Genomic DNA, 13471 nt, shown 5'->3' on the forward strand with positions numbered 1-13471 from the left:
GATTGAGACCATTATTTCTGAAATTAATTTAATTTTTACCTATTGTAATTTAGTTACCACTGTAAGGTAATTTTACATTTTTAACACCACAGCACAGGTAAATAGCACTGGTGCACCTCAGTAGCACGTGTACCTGATTCACACATCTAATGAAAGAGCTTCACTATGTTGTGTCCCATATTATAAGCCCAATTTGCTTATCTCTCCTCCTCCATAAATACCAGGTATCTTCCCGAACAAGTAGCCTGTGTTCAAAAGCAAAGATCTGAGCACTCTTGAATTTTGTAAAATGAGACTATGAAAAGAAAGAAGTCACCTTTTTAAATGTTAACTCAAGAAAGGCCTCTTTGATAACTGTGCTGGAAATCAGAAAGAAACACGTCTCCCTAGGGAACCGCTTATTCAGGTTGCTCAGGGACCTTTGATTATACAAGATCCTTTTTGTTTTCTTCCAGAAACCAATTTAATGCAACTCGACAGAAAAGAGATCTCTTAGCAGCTGAGGTAGGTTATACCACTGAGAGAAAGAGGGTCAAAAATCCCCCCTCCTTTGTGTGATGGGGCTTTGCTGTTGTCACAATGAGGTCTTTGTAGAGGAGATTGGAAATGGTAATAAGACAGGGATGAGGAGAAGTTTTTCCATACTTGCTTTCCTTAAACTTAAATCCACAGCCTCATTCATTCTTGGCAACATGCTTCATGAATTATCCTTCCTAACATACATTCTCTGAGTGGGGAGAAACAGGTCTTCCTTAAATTTTTCATGAAAGCAAAATGAAACTTCGAAGTGACTGTTTGGCGGAAAGCACAACAATGAAACTATAGTAAACAGTTTTGCAAACAGTGTTGCTGTTGCGACAGTGCTGCTGGGCTGTGCAGCAGTTCCCAAGCAGGGGCTGTGCTTCCAAAGGCTATTCCCCCGCTCCATTTCCTCGTTGCTATTAAGAGAACTTGAGAAGGCCATGAAACACACCTGACATTTATTCTGTCTGGGATGAGTGTAAGGTTAGTTTTAAAAGTTCTGTTGCACTAGAATTTTGTTGTGTGTCTGTGACACATGCAAAACACTTGAAATGATCACCCTATGCTTGTCCTGCAGGGAGCAATAACCGGAGCGTGGTTGGGGTTAGTTTCGTGTCTGGGCTGCTAGGAAGCCAGAGAAAGTGCTGTGTGCCTGTTTGGGACAGATGGCTAGCCCTGTGCTATTATCTCAGTAAACTATGCTTCTTGTCCTTCTTCTGATAACTCTATTGCCGTGTTCTGTCCTAGGGATGGCTGCATTTCAGTGTTGGAAAAAATAATTCCTTATACATGTTTTACAATTTTACCTACTGTTTACAAAACATTTTGAGATTCTCTTGGGTTAAAAGTTCTATATACATGCAAGATCATTTTATGTATTAAAGTAATTGTCAAATTCTTATCCTAAAATTGCTGCAAAATCCCTGGAGCTGTGTTAGACATTTATGAAGTATTAACACTTTGGTTTTGGTTTTTTGTGTCTTGGATAGCCTGGAGCAGATTCTGCGGGGTCTCGCCTTCATGGGGACCTTACTCATGGTGAAAGACCATTAGGAGGTCAGTGCCATGTTAGTAATCCACTACTGGTTTGAAATGGTTTCAGTAAAATGCTATCTATGCATCAACGATTCCTTGCTTCCAAGGATTGTGTACCTTTTCATAGTATTTATCTCCCATACAAAACTCAGTGCTATCTAATTTTGTTTTGATAACTTGTACTTCTGATGTGTCACAGAAAATGGTTATTAAAACAATCCGTTTTTAAGGTAGCCATTAATGTGACACCCAAGCACTTGCGGAAACAAATCCTTCATTGCTTTACAGCTATTTCCACTCCCAGTTTACTTGTGTGTCACTTTAGGCCTTGTCAGATTGAGCATGTATGCTGAATGGGATTGATAACAGCAGTGGTCCATGGAGCAAGACAAAACTAAAGCCTCTTTTAGCAGATTCTAGGTGTCAATCAAACTTTTCAGTTTGTTCAGAGTGAATTGAGGGATTTCACAGATTATCCACAGATGATATATTTCCATTGCTATTATCTAGCATCCAACATGCAGAAATGATCAAATGGGCTGAAGACTGACACTTTCTTAAACCAAGGCATGTCCACTCATAGATGGAGTTTTTGAGGTCATTGATAACTATGACTACAAATCATGGAGCATCTTATATTGCTGTAATTTTAAAAGTGTTTCCTTCAAATGAAATGGGGAAGCTAGATAGTATTCTCTGCCTTGTCTGAATTTTCAAATGGATTTATCTTTATATGTATATGAAAAATAACTTTAAAGGCAAAAGAATATAAAGCTAAGGTTTATGTGCTGCCTTAAAAAAAGAACATTTTATAATTAAAGTTAAAATTGTCAGGCAATGCTGACATCTTTGTATGGTTTTGCTTCAAAAGTTTATTCAGCTCCTATTTAGGTCATTGGAGAATTTTTACCATGGACTCGCTGAGTCTGGTTCTAAGATATTTTTTTTAATCTTTGTTTGTTTCTTTGTGCAATAGAACAGAATGTAAGTAAAGATGTTCCCCAGCTGCAAAATCCAGAAGAGGATTTTTAACCCCACCAGCCTTAGAGATATTTGGATCCAAGTTTTGAGTTTGGCTCATTATACAGAAAGTAAACTTTCTGCAAAATACTGATTCCTTCTGCCCCTCCCCTCCCACCTTCTCCCTGCATTCTTCCATATTTTGGACATTCAGATGTGGTGTTTTGTTTTAGATCCATCTCTCTTAATAAGGCCAATGGGAAAAGTATAGGGTCTTAGTTTTTTGAATGGTTGCATATAAAACTCTTTAATGAAAGAAAATGTGTATATAATTTTAGAAAAATATTAAACTGGAATATAAAACAACTAATACTAATGACATTTTAAGCGCATGATAAATTTCAGCTGATCAAACAGAAATAATAATTTCTGATCTTTTGTAGCATAAGTGGTTGTTGTTGTTTTGACTATGTACAATTTTATGTTCATAGGGATTTATAGCCTGACTGTATCTTTCACTCTAACTTGTATTAATAGGGGACTGAACATAGGTGCTTTTTTGTGTTGAATTCAATCAAAGAGTATAATATGCACCTTTTATATTTCTGTTGCAAGACTGCTGGGATTTTGTTTCTTTACATGGGAACTTGACCTTTTAGTTACTAGAAGAAAGACTGACCTTTGCTCTCTTGTTTGTTTACAAATCTTTAATCTATCTTCTTACCAAACAACAAAAATATGAAATGATATAAACATTGAAAACCAAGATTGCTGTTGGTTAACTTTTTAACTAATAACTCTGCTTCTATTTTAGTTAATAGAAAGGTTTCATCCAAAATTTTTGGCATGTTGATACAATTCAGTGCTAGAAAGCAGCTATGTTTCCCTTCAGGCTCTTGTCTTCAAGAATGCCTTAATGGAGCAGTTTGTACAGAGGCGGGTGTATGTGACTGTCAGATGTTTCAGGCTCATGGTGAAAGATGTCAAATTGGTAAGTTTCAGTAATTGGTAATGGAATTGAGTTTCAGATTAGAGTGGGATTTAGGAGCTAGTTTATTAAAATACCATCTATTCAGAGCACTTTTGCAATTGCCTTATAAACCAGCTTAATCCTAAAAGGGATGCAAGGCTGCTCAAAGGCTAATTTCAGAGTGAGATATGGGAGTACAGAAGAACGTCAGACATTCCTAAATTTTATGAATACCCGTCACAGTATCCCAGTGCATCATAACATTACCATATCTGCTTTTATTTATTTAATTGTATCACCAAAAATATCATGGCACTTGCCCATTCTGAAGACAGGGTGTTCAAATATTTAAATGGGACAAGTTTTGGCAGGTACAATCTATCAATAGTGAAATTGGGGTAGAAACTTATTTACCCCTATCTTGATTCCTCAGGCTGGCTAGGCTCTGTAGAATATCTGCAATAGAAGCCATGGAGAGACTTTGTAAAGCAGGGGTAGGGAACCTTTGTTGGGTTGGGGGGCTCCTGACCCCCAGAAAAATCAGTCAGGGACCACACACAAGTGAGAAGCAAAAAAAAAAAAAAAAAAAAAAAAACTCACACCCCTCACTGAGTGTACTCATTGGTCTATTTCTAGTTATAATTTAAAGGTGAAATCCAGGCTTCATTGATGAGAATGCCTTTATTGGTCCACAGTTTCCTCTAAAAGTAATACAATTTGTCTTAGTTTTATCATTCAAAAACTAAAATGATCTTCTGTGCTGATATATGCTTGTCTACTATGTGTATGATATCTTACTTTTGTGCATGTCTGTGACTCTTCTTTTGTTGTTTTGCTTTTTATACACTTGTCTGATTTATTCTCCCTAGTACCTAACAATGGTAAAGATCGAGATGGAATCTGCAAATCATGGGGGCAATATCACTTTGAAACATTTGATGGCATCTACTACTATTTCCCAGGAAATTGTTCCTATATTTTTGCAAAAGACTGCAATGCTCCAGAACCTCAGTACACTGTTTGGGTAAGCATGTGAATATGAGTTTTGAAATGAAATACAAAAAATTGCTATAACACAGAACTTGTATTAAAGTATAACAAAAAAAACCTCAACAGAGACTATAGATGGTGCAAAGGTGGTTTATTTCCTTTTTTAGAACTATAGAATGTGCTGATCAAAAACTCTGTACACTTTCAATAACTGAAAACATTAATAAATGATAATTCACCAGCAGATTCAGTACATCATAAATATTTCTTCCTCCCCCCACTCCAAAACAAATCTCACTTCTCCCTTCTAGCAAATTTTGTGTTGGAAAAAATAGACCTTGAAGCGTGCCTGGTTATTCAGCAAACTTGACCTGAAGAGCTCCATGTAAGCACAAAAATGTATCTCTCTCTCTAGCTATTGGGCCAGTAATAGGTATTACCTCACCCACCTTGTGTCTCTAACTAATCTGAGCTGTCAGACCATAGAAACAAGTGAATTCCAGAGAACAGTAAAAACAGCTTTCATCAGCGCCTTCCATTTAAATCTGGAGGTTGTTCCCTTAAGAACTGTAGTTGATTGAGGTAGAACATAAATGTACAGATTGTTTGTGAATGTGATTGATGGAACCTTTTAAATATTATTGCTGTTTTGCGGTGTTTGCCCTGTGTTTGCTCACTTTTGGAAATCAACGGGCACAACTTATGTGCTTTGGTCATAATTTTCTCAAGGTTATTTCCAATTCTATGCCTGCTGTTATGGACAGAATGATGGTGGGTCTTGTAGAAAGGGATGACCAGCAAGGAAATAGATGATGTGTGGCAAATCATTGGGATGTCAGCTGCTAAGTGTGCACTGTTAGTGCTGGGGTGAGAAGGCTTTGGAAAATTCTGCTATAATGTCTCTAATAAATGGACTTCACTTACTTTTTATAGGCTTAAATTGTTTGCTGGAATATTCCACAATGACAAATAATTGCAACTATACATTGGCGGTTTTGAGAAGTCAACTGGCCAATCAGGCCAGATGGCAAAAGTACACAGCCACAATTGACCTCAAATGGCACTTTTATTGGCAGTGTCAGCAGACAGACCAGGGAATGGCACAGAAACTGAACCTACAGATGGTCCTGCTGGAGGGACATTGATAGGGTAATGTAGGAACTTTATATTGCTCAGGTTTTATGGATGAAATAGTGGAGTTCATTCTGTAGGGCTGCACATAGTCAATATATTACTGGAAAAGAGTGTGCGATTCTAATAGGAGTTGCTGCTTGTGTCAATTTTTGCTATACCTTATCACTAAGGGTACGTCTACACTGCATCCCTAGTTCGGACTAGGGATGCAAATGGAGACGACCGAAGTAGTTAATGAAGCGGGGATTTAAATATCCCGTGCTTCATTAACATGATCTTGCCGGCGCCCTAGTTCGAATCACAGCTGATTCAAACCAGGAAGTGCGTGCTGGGACGCGTTAGTTCGGACTAAAGCCGTTAGTCCGAACTAACGTTACTCCTCATTTTTTGAAGAGTAAACTCCTCATTTTTTGAGGAGTAACGTTAGTTCGGACTAAGGGCTTTAGTCCGAACTAACGCGTCCCGGCACGCACTTCCTGGTTCGAATCAGCTGTGATTCGAACTAGAGCGCCGGCGAGATCATGTTAATGAAGTGTGGGATATTTAAATCCCCGCTTCATTAACTACTTCAGTCGTCTCCATTTGCATCCCTAGTCCGATCTAGGGATGCAGTGTAGACGTACCCTAGGACATCAGAGTAGGATACATCAGGTAAACTAAGCATTCTATGGGTACGTCTAAACTATATCCCTTTATCGAAAAAGGGATGTAGATTAGATGTATCGAAATTGTAAATGAAACCGGGATTTGAATTTCCCGCGCTTCATTTACATAATGGTGGCTTTTTTGAAAAAAAAAACACTTGTGGTCAAGTTGGGGATCTTTATATATAGTAGCCCATTGTCTGTGCGTCTGTAACGCTGACGTACACGGCCACGCCCCCTGGCCATGTACGTCAGCACCCCGCCCCCTTCCCCGCCCTCCGTGGCGGTTTGGCCAGCCCCACGACCCCCCCGGACACCTCCCCTGCCAGCGCTGCTTCCCTCCCCCCTTCCTCCGGGCCCCCCCATTCTCCCCTCCAGCCCCACAGCCCCCAATCCCCTCCCAGCTCTGCTTTCCACCCCCTTCCCTTTCCCTCCGTGGTGTGATGTGCCGCTACCAGCTGAGCGGCACTCCCGCTGGGCCCTGGCAGGGGAACAAGTGGTGGCAAGTGGCCACATTCCCCAAAGGGCAGCTTGCCACCGCTTGGTCCCCTGCCTGGGCCCAGCGGGAGCGCCGCTCAGTTGGGAGTGGCGCAGCATGCCATGGAGGGGGAGGGAGGGAAAGGGGGCAGGGCTGGCTGGAAGGGGGTTCGGAAGCAGAGCTGGGGGGGGATCAGGGGCTGTAGGGGAGAGTGGGAGGGCCCGGAGGAAGGGGGGAGGGAAGCAGCGCTGGTGGGGGGGGGCTTCCAGGAGGCTGTGGGGCTGGCCGGCAGGAAGAGGGGGTGGGAAGCAGAGCTGGGGGGGGGGGCATCAGGGGCCGTGGGGCTGGACGAGATGAGGGGGGCGGGAAGCAGACCAGGCAAGGGTGGGGGGAGGGTGCAGCCACTGGCTGCAGACAGACTCCAAACCGCCACTTGCTTCCTGACCACAGCGCAGCTGATTGGCACTGGCGCTGTGCCGCTCAGCTGAGCCCTGGTGGGACAGGAAGGGGGGCGGAGCGGTGATGTACATGGCCAGAGGGCTGAGTGGTGCTCCCCTCAGCCAGGCTGCTGCGGGAGAGAAGAGGGGGGCAGTTACGTAGACAGCCCCGCCACCTGGCCATGTACGTCACTGCCCTGCCCCTCCTCCCCCGTGGCGGCCCGGCTGAGCATGCAACACTCAGCCAAGCCGCCATGGAGCGAGGGCAAGGGGGCGGGGTGGTGACATACACGGCCAGGGGGCAGGGCCGGGTACATCACCGACCCTTTCCCCTCTCACTGTGGCACTCAGCTGAGTGCTGCCTCCCTCAGCCGGGCTGCCGGGGGAGCCAGCAGCACAAGGGGCTGTTTGGGCTCCCCCGGGGTGGGAGTGGCCCTGTCGTGTACGTCACTGCCCCGCTCCCCTCCCTCGCGGCAGCCCGGCTAAGCAGGCAGCACTCAGCCAAGCACCATGGCAGGAGGGAAGGGGAAGGGGAAGGAGAGAGACGGAGGGGAGAGAGAGGCAGGAGGAGGAGGAGAAGAGAAAGGGAGAGTGAGAGGCAGGAGGCAGAGGAGAACTGAGGGGGGCGAGAGGCAGTATGAAGAGAGAGAGAGAGAGACAGAGCGAGAGAGCTCAGGAGAGAAGACCTGAAAATCCCGTCTTATGACGGGCTAATTGGCTAGTTTTGAAAGATCCTGTAACCCTCAAAAAATGAGGATGTCAAAAAATGGCATCTTATTTTGAGAGAGAGTATATATTTAATCCAAATAATATAGTCTAGTTAAATATTTCCCCAACTGTAAAAGAGGAGGTTTCCATGTTTCTTATAAGAATAACACATATCATCACTTGGTTGACTATGGAGTTTGTAATGAAGAGCTCTCCTCTGCAAGACTTGATTTTGTTTACTTTTTAGATATTAACAATTTGCTTGAACATCTCTTCATAACATTAATATCCTATTTGTTGTAGAAGTAAACTGTAGATTTGGAAGAGTAAGTAATCACTATAGTATAACTAATCATATTACCACGTCTCCCCGCTTTTTACTAGCAAACTGGTAAAAGTCAGTCTTACAGAGTTTTAATTTCCACGTACCCTTCAAAAGGATATATAATGTATATTGGAGCAAATCATGTATAGCTGATATTGCACCCTTCTTCTTTCATTTAATTTTATCTCTTAGGGTACGTCTAGACTACAGATACTGTTGACAAAGCTTCTGTTGACAAAGAGCGTCTAGACTACATCCAGTTCTGTCAACAAAGCAAGCCCTTTGTCGACATGACAGTATAGACGCAAAGGACAGAGTAGATGCAATAATGCCTTCTGTCAACAGAACTCTGCTGACAAAAGGCGTTATTCCTCATAGAATGAGGTTTACCGCCGTCGACAAAACTGCCGAGTTCTGTTGACGTTATGTCGACAGAGCTGAGAGGCAGTGTAGATGCAGGTATAGTTTTCTCGACAAAAGTCCTGTAGTCTAGACACACCCTTGGAGACTGACCTATGCTTCTGTAATCTTTTTCTGAAAGTATTACACAGAATCAAACCTGTTATTGTATCAAAACCTTGAATTTAGGTTTCAGAGAGTACTATGTAATTGCTGGAACAAGGTTCAAGTTTCATAAACAATCAGAAAAGTTTATTCAGGGCAACCTTTATTAGTAATGGAGCAGTACCCTGCACTGTAACATCTCATGTAAGAAGCATATTTTTATAGTTTGTGCAATAGAGAGCCAAGATTCATATCGGATCTGACCTCATATTGTGATCCTTTTTGTCTTAAAACACCTAAGTGAAGAATTGGTGAGGGGCTGGCAACCACTACATGTATTAAAACTAGCAAGGGAAGTGATGGATTCTCCAGCTTTGATCTCTTAAAATCAAGACTTGGACATAATTCTGGAAGATATGCATTAGCTAAACACAAGATATTGGGTTCAAAATGGTAGCAAATAGGTGAAATTTGGTCTGTGATATATAGAAGTTCAGACTAGATGGTTCCTTCTAGACTTCACATCTAGAAGTCTCTGAAATATAAAGTGATCTGTATTATAAAATGGTCTTTTTAGGCAAACAGGAAGAACTTTTCTCCTGATTTGAAAGCAGTGGACTGTCTCTTTCATTAGCCCTGATTGAATCATTTAATGTTAGTGATCAGTGCTCTGGTGCCAAATGTTGAATAGCATAATTTCTTACATACAAATGAAGTTAAGACTGCTATTATTCCAATGATAGTACTTTTGTTACTTGTGATTAAGAAATTGTTCCCATGACATATTTATAATACTACAAGTGGTAGTTATAGAGATAAATATGTGTTGAGGAGGTTTTCAGAAATACCAAGATCCCACTTAAATGCAGGGGCTGATATAGGGCAGGGTGAACGGAGCAGCCGCCCCCGGCCCCGCGCTTCAAGAAACCACCCGCATGCGCTGTGGCAAAGGGGGATCCCGCAAAATTGGGCTGCCCTGAGCCCCGCAAAATGGTCATCTGCCCCTGCTTAAGTGAAATGTGGTTTGACCAGATAGTTGGACTGGACTAGTTTTAGGTGTATGTGACCACATAGGATTTCATATTCAAGGGGCTGCCAGATGTCCCACGTGTAAAGATTTGAAAAGAAAAATTGATCAGGAGAAAAGATGTTCAGTGAGCTAAACTTTCATGCTGTAGACCAGCAGCGGGCAATAACTGGCCTGCGGGTCACATGTGGTTCACCAGGGATAGTCCCTGGTGGACCACTACTGTATTTACCTGCACCTCAACAAGTACAGGCACTATATCTCCCAGTGGCTGTGGATTGCTGTTCCTGACCAATGAGTGCTGTGGGAAGCAGTATTCCAGTCTGCACCTCTTTCCACAGCTCCCATTGGTCAGCAATCGTGATCTGCAGCCAAAGGATGCTGCAAGCAACTGTACCTATGGAGACTCAGGTAAATAAAGTGGAAGCAGCCTATCAGAGGCTAACCCTGACAAACCATCTCCATCTTATTGCCCACCCCCGCTATAAAATATATTGAGTTTTTTGCAGTCTGTGTGTCTGTCTTGGGCAGGACTACATGAAAAATATTTGTTGATGCAGTATTTCCAGTTAGAGCTATGATTATTATTTTTGATGACAGTTCTATGCTTGTAAATGCAATTTTTGCTAGTAAATGTTGTGTTGACACTCTCCTATCCAAACTCTCAAACCAAACGGGACAAAGCAGAGTCAATACTTGGATAGAACACCTCCAAGAAAAACCTTGGTGCAGGAATGGATGCTGATGATTGAATAGGTGCCAGGCTTTTTTTTCTAGGTCAATACAGAAAGTGCCCATATGGTGCTGGGACTATTGTGTTACTGGTGGCCCATCTTTCAGAAGACACATCCTTTTGGGCAATAGAGGCTCACTTGCACTTTTCATAAGATATGGGGTGTTCCAGGTCATTATTAAACCCATAAGTAGGTAATTATATTCTGCCTAAACTAAATTCTCCCTCCAGTTTCAATTGGATAAAATATTCCAGTTACTTTGTCTGTCCCGAGCTGCTTGCAATGATGCTGGGTGCTGGTAAACAGTTACTGCATTTTATAGTGGCTCAAGGCACAGTTCCTTCTCACCATATGTATCCCTGTATCAGCAGTCCCTTGTATTATTTAAATAATTATTTTTAAAGTTCTTTGGGATCCATCAGTGAGAGGTGTATAGAAATGTAAAAGATTAAATGTACATTTATTCGGTATTGTGTGTAAATATAGAGTTGTCAGTGTGTGTATATTTTTCTCCTCTCAAGGTTCATAACAGCCCCCAGTGTGATGGTTCAGTGTACACTTGTCTGCGATCAATCAGCTTATTTTTTTCAAACCAGGAAGAAATAGTTATTATGGGACATGAAGTAAGAAAGGAAGGAAGCAGGTAAATTGACTGATTTTGGAACATGTTACCTCAGAAATGAAGTATTGGCATTAGGAAGCTCTGATTCTGTCACCAAATCTAGAAGTGCTCTGAGGGTATCCCTTTGGTGCATTGTTAGCCCACATGATCTACACCTGGTTCTGAGTGCCCGGGTTAGCTTAGCTGAGATGTGAACAGACACACTGCAAAGGAACAGTTTGAGGTATTAAGTCCTCATTGGTGCTAGTCTCACCATTGTGTGTCACTACAGCTTCTGGAAGGTATATCCCTTGGTTCTTTGTGCTGTAGTCACACTCTGAACTTTTCCCTAATGCAGGGGTTCTTAAATTTGTGATACCGCGACCCCCCTCCCCATTGCTGCAACCAGCCTCTCAGTTGCTCGCAACCCCCCTCTAATTAGTTTGTGATCCCCCTCTAAGTTGCTCGCGACCCCCTGATGGGTCAGGACCCACAGTTTGAGAAACACTGCCCTAATGAATTGTGGAAGATCTTTGTCCTTCTGAGTGCACAGGGGGAATAGTGGGAAGGCCCTCAGTTGATTTAACCTGCACCCTTACTGCAAAGTGGGCTAGTTTCCAGCCTGAGTGAAAGTGGCGCCTGTGCTGTAATCCATACCCACAGCCGCATCAGCTAGCCTGGGTAGAAAGCAGCACTAAACTCAGCAGAGAGGATTTGTGTGGATGGACTAGGGACTATACCAGGTAAGAGCCTGGCATAACGCTGCAGTGAAGACTTGCCCTCAGAGGTCATAACTATTAAGTCAAATTCTGATTTGATCAGAGGAATTTAATTCCATTAAAATGCTTAGCAGCTTGTTCACTTAGGCCTTTCAGAGTTAGTCTGTTAATTTTGCTATTTTCAGCATCTGATTTCTGACTCCTCAAATGCCTGTCCTTTGACTAGCAAGAGTTTCTCTACATTGGAAAAAATGTGTGGTGTTATAATATGTCAGTCATTGGATTATTTTATTTAAAATGATGTTAGTTAAATTTGGTTAACCCTTGATTAAAGGTAAACATGCTGAGTGCATTGCCTCATTATAGAGAAGGCCAAATTGAGTTAATCAAGGTTCTTAAATTCTCTGTGTGTCACCATTTGATGCCAAAAATACTGTATGGCTATGTCTACACTGGCATGATTTTCCAGAAATGCTTTTAATGGAAAAGATTTTCCATTAAAAGTATTTCCGGAAAAGCGCATCTAGATTGGCAGGATGCTTTTCCGGAAAAACACTTTCTCTGGAAAAGCATCCGTGGCCAATCTAGACGCGCTTTTCCGCAAAAAAAGCCCTAATCGCCATTTTCGCGATCGGGGCTTTTTTGCGGAAAACACTACTGTGCTGTCTACACTGGCCCTTTTCCGGAACAGTTTTCCGGAAAAAGACTTTTGCCCGAATGGGAGCAGCATAGTTTTTCCGGAAAAGCACTGATAATTTTACATTAGATCGTCAGTGCTTTTCCGGAAATTCAAGCAGCCAGTGTAGACAGCTGGCAAGTTTTTCTGGAAAAGCGGCTGATTTTCCAGAATAACTTGCCAGTGTAGACACAGCCTATGAGATACATCAAACCCTAGGCTCCATCAGGCTTACCCTTCTTTGTTTCAAACATAAAGGTGAATAGATCTGGTGGTGTCTCATCTGAGTTGCTGCACCTGGTATCTAAAAGGATATTGCCATTAGTTGCAGAAGCAACCACCTTTGAAGATAGTGATTAGATGATTCTGCAGTTTTTGGTGGAACTCCAAGCATAGCTGTCTCCACTAACTGGACAGAGCTACAAGCACAATGAAGGATATACTGCACATGGCTAATAAATCTTTCTGTGCTGTTGGATCTTTGATTTGCATAGCAAGGGTCTTATTCTACATGCATTCTATACACAGAACAGTTATTGACTTCAAAGGGAGTTGTCTATATTGAAAACTTGATGGATATGGCTCCAAATTACAGTCATTTTCTGACATTTTAAAAATTCTTTTGCCTGTTGCTTCTTCTGTTTACAAATAAATTAAATGTGCAGTTAGTCTCTAAAAAGATACTATATTCATGAGTTTGAGTTCATAGATTCCATGCTTAATGTCTATATCAGGGGTCTCCAAACTACGGCCCGGGGGCCGGATGCGGCCCGCGAGGCCCTCTCATCCGGCCCGTGGAGACCTTTTTGGATTCAAAGGCAGAAGAAGTGAGATTGTTTCAAAACCCATTTGAAGCAGATGTGGCCAGTTGCCCAGATGAACTGCAGCTGGAAGTCATTGAGTTGCAAGCAAATGACCTCCTTAGGGACAAGTTCAAAATAGGACTGGTGGGTTTTTACCAGTTTTTGCCCAAGGAAGACTTTCCTAATGTCAAAACTTTTGCATCA

The 13471-nt window shown here is 42.3% G+C and overlaps 1 protein-coding gene across 1 annotated transcript in view; it reads left to right on the forward strand.

Moving 5' to 3' along the window:
* Positions 1-13471, forward strand: part of OTOGL (otogelin like) — a 156761-nt gene that overhangs the window by 2789 nt on the left and 140501 nt on the right. The window contains exons 3-7 of the mRNA XM_075932401.2: positions 456-504; positions 1512-1578; positions 3410-3508; positions 4357-4511; positions 10990-11111. Of these exons, the coding sequence (XP_075788516.2) occupies positions 456-504; positions 1512-1578; positions 3410-3508; positions 4357-4511; positions 10990-11111 (492 nt within the window). The remainder of the gene's footprint in view (positions 1-455; positions 505-1511; positions 1579-3409; positions 3509-4356; positions 4512-10989; positions 11112-13471) is intronic.

This window comes from Pelodiscus sinensis, chromosome 1 (genome assembly GCF_052426305.1).
Source record: "Pelodiscus sinensis isolate ZL-2025 chromosome 1, ASM5242630v1, whole genome shotgun sequence".
Lineage (NCBI taxonomy): Eukaryota > Metazoa > Chordata > Testudines > Trionychidae > Pelodiscus > Pelodiscus sinensis.